Below are 2,314 nucleotides of genomic sequence, written 5' to 3' on the forward strand. Positions count from 1 at the left end.
CCTGTGTCCCCCTGCACACCTGGGTCCCCCATCACATCTGTCTCCCCCCCCTACACCTGCGTGGACCTCCCCAAACCGCCCCAGAGGATCCTCTTTTTTCCTTCCCCAAAAAACACCCCTTTCTGGATCCCTCTTTCCCTTGCTTTTCCCCGGGGGTCTGGCGGATGGGGGTGGGTTTGGACGGGGGGGAGTCGGGGGAGGTCGGGGGGGGGCTTGGAGGGGGTGGGGGAGGGGCAGAGCCACCCCCAGACGTTGCGGTCAGGAAACATCGGAACTTCCTCAACGTCGGCAAAGCCACATCCCCACCCCTCCCCCTCCCCCGGGGACACCCAAAAATCGGGGTCACCGAGGGACGGGGCACCCGAACGGCGGGGTGGCCCCCGTTGCCCACCCCCTCGCCACAGGACCGGGGACTCCTGAAGTTTGGGGGGCCCTGGGAGCTTGGGGGGGGTCCCAACATCCCACCGGGATAACCAGGTATGTAGGGGGGATGGGTGAGGGTTGGGGGGGGGGACACCTGGGCCCCTCCCTGGACACCTGGATCACCCCTGGGCACCTGGAGTACCCCCCAATCCCCTGGAGGTCTCCCCAAACACCTGGGTGAGTCCACCTGGATACCTGGCTCTGCTCCGTGTCCCACCATGGCCCCCGTGGTCGGACCAGGGGGAAACTTCCTGGGGCACCTCCTGGCCCACCTGTGTCCCTCCTGACCCACCCCTGCCCCTTTCCCAGGTCGGACCCCTCTCCCGCCCAGGCCCCGCCATGCTGGTCCTCACCATCTACATCCTCACCTTTGCCGTGGGGTTCCCGGCCAACGTGTTCACCTTCACCACCCTGGTGGCCAAGGCCCGGCGGCAGCGCCCGTCCCCGTCCGACCTGCTGCTGCTCAACCTGACGGCGGCCGACCTGCTGCTGCTGCTCTTCCTGCCCTTCAAGATGGCCGAGGCGGCGGCGGGGATGGTGTGGCCGCTGCCGGCCGCGCTCTGCCCCGTGGCCAACTTCTGCTTCTACTCCAGCATCTACCTGAGCAGCCTGTTCCTGGCGGCGCTGAGCGTCCGGCGCTACCTGGGCGTGGCGTTCCCGCTGCGGCTGCGGGGCCGGGGCCGCCTGGGCCGCGTGGCGGCCGCCAGCGCCGTGCTCTGGCTCCTGGCCTGCTCCCACTGCTCCATCGTCTTCATAGCCTCCTACCACGGCGGGGGGCTCGGGGCAGGGCGGCGGGACGGGCTCGAGGTCTCCGGTCCCAGGGGCTTCGAGCCCCGCGAGCCAAAGACCCCCAGCACTGTCGAGCCCAACACCCACGAGCCCAGGATCCCCAACCACGACCTCTCCAAGGCCCCCAACCCAAAACTCTCCAAGACCCTCCATCCCCACGACTCCAAGATCTACCCCAACCTTTCCAAGACCCTCAATCCCCGTTACTTCACGAGCCACCCCAAACTCCCCGAGACTCCCAAACCCAACCTCTCCAAGCCCCCCAACCTCTCCCCCTCCACCCCCCCTGCCCCCGCCGTGCCCTTCAGGTGCTACGACGACTTCTCCGAGCACCAGCTGAGCTTCGTCCTCCCGCTGCGCCTCGAGCTCTTCCTCGTCATGTTCCTGGTGCCGTTCGGCGTCACCGTGTTCTGCTACGTCGGCTTCGTGCGGGCGCTGCTCGCGCGCCCCAACATCCCGCGGGCGAAGCGCCGGCGCGCCGTGGGCCTGGCCGTGGCCACCATGGTCAACTTCGGGCTCTGCTTCGCCCCCTACAACCTGTCGCACGTGGTGGGCTTCGTGCAGGGCCGCAGCCCGCCCTGGAGGGTCTACGCCACGCTCCTGAGCAGCCTCAACGCCGCCATCGACCCCCTCGTCTTCTACTTCTCGTCCGGCGCCGTGCGGGGGGCCCTGGCGGGGGTGGGGGCGGCCCTGCTGGGCAGGGTGTGGGGGGGGACGGGGGGCAGCCGGGGGGGCGAGGGGGGGCAGCAGACATGAGGGGATGGGGCGGGGGGAAGAGGTGGGGGCGGATGGGGGGGTTCCGAGGCCTTCAGGTGGTGGGGGGCGGTGTCCCCATGACGTCATCATTGGGTCACGGCATCATCCCCCTGGCCGTGGGATGGGGTGATAATGGTGCTTGTGATGTCATCGGAGGAATGACGTCATCGTTGGGTCGCGGCGTGGTTGGGGCGATGACGTCACCGTTGGGTCGTGGCGTCATCCCCACGGCCGCGGGATGGGGTGATGACGTCAGCGCTACAAAAGTATAAAACCACCGCTTTAGAAAATACATAAAAGCAGAGAAAGAAAGAGAAACAAACGATTCGCGGGAACAGTGGGGGGG

The 2,314-nt window shown here is 67.8% G+C and overlaps 1 protein-coding gene across 1 annotated transcript; it reads left to right on the forward strand.

Moving 5' to 3' along the window:
• Positions 1-762: 762 nt before the first annotated feature.
• Positions 763-1,968, forward strand: LOC113980632 (free fatty acid receptor 2-like). Its single transcript, XM_027707850.1, has 2 exons — positions 763-1,190; positions 1,467-1,968. The coding sequence occupies exons 1-2, from the start codon at positions 763-765 to the stop codon at positions 1,966-1,968; spliced, it is 930 nt and encodes a 309-aa protein (XP_027563651.1).
• Positions 1,969-2,314: the final 346 nt, after the last annotated feature.

Source organism: Neopelma chrysocephalum, unplaced genomic scaffold, assembly GCF_003984885.1.
Source record: "Neopelma chrysocephalum unplaced genomic scaffold, ASM398488v2 Primary Assembly neopelma1_94860, whole genome shotgun sequence".
Lineage (NCBI taxonomy): Eukaryota > Metazoa > Chordata > Aves > Passeriformes > Pipridae > Neopelma > Neopelma chrysocephalum.

Coding starts and splice junctions, on each gene's coding strand:
- LOC113980632 (XM_027707850.1), top strand. CDS start 763: ATGCTGGTCCTCACCATCTACATCCTCACCTTTGCCGTGGGGTTCCCG. Junction 1,191..1,466: donor GTCTTCATAGCCTCCTACCA/CGGCGGGGGGCT, acceptor ACCCAACCTCTC/CAAGCCCCCCAACCTCTCCC.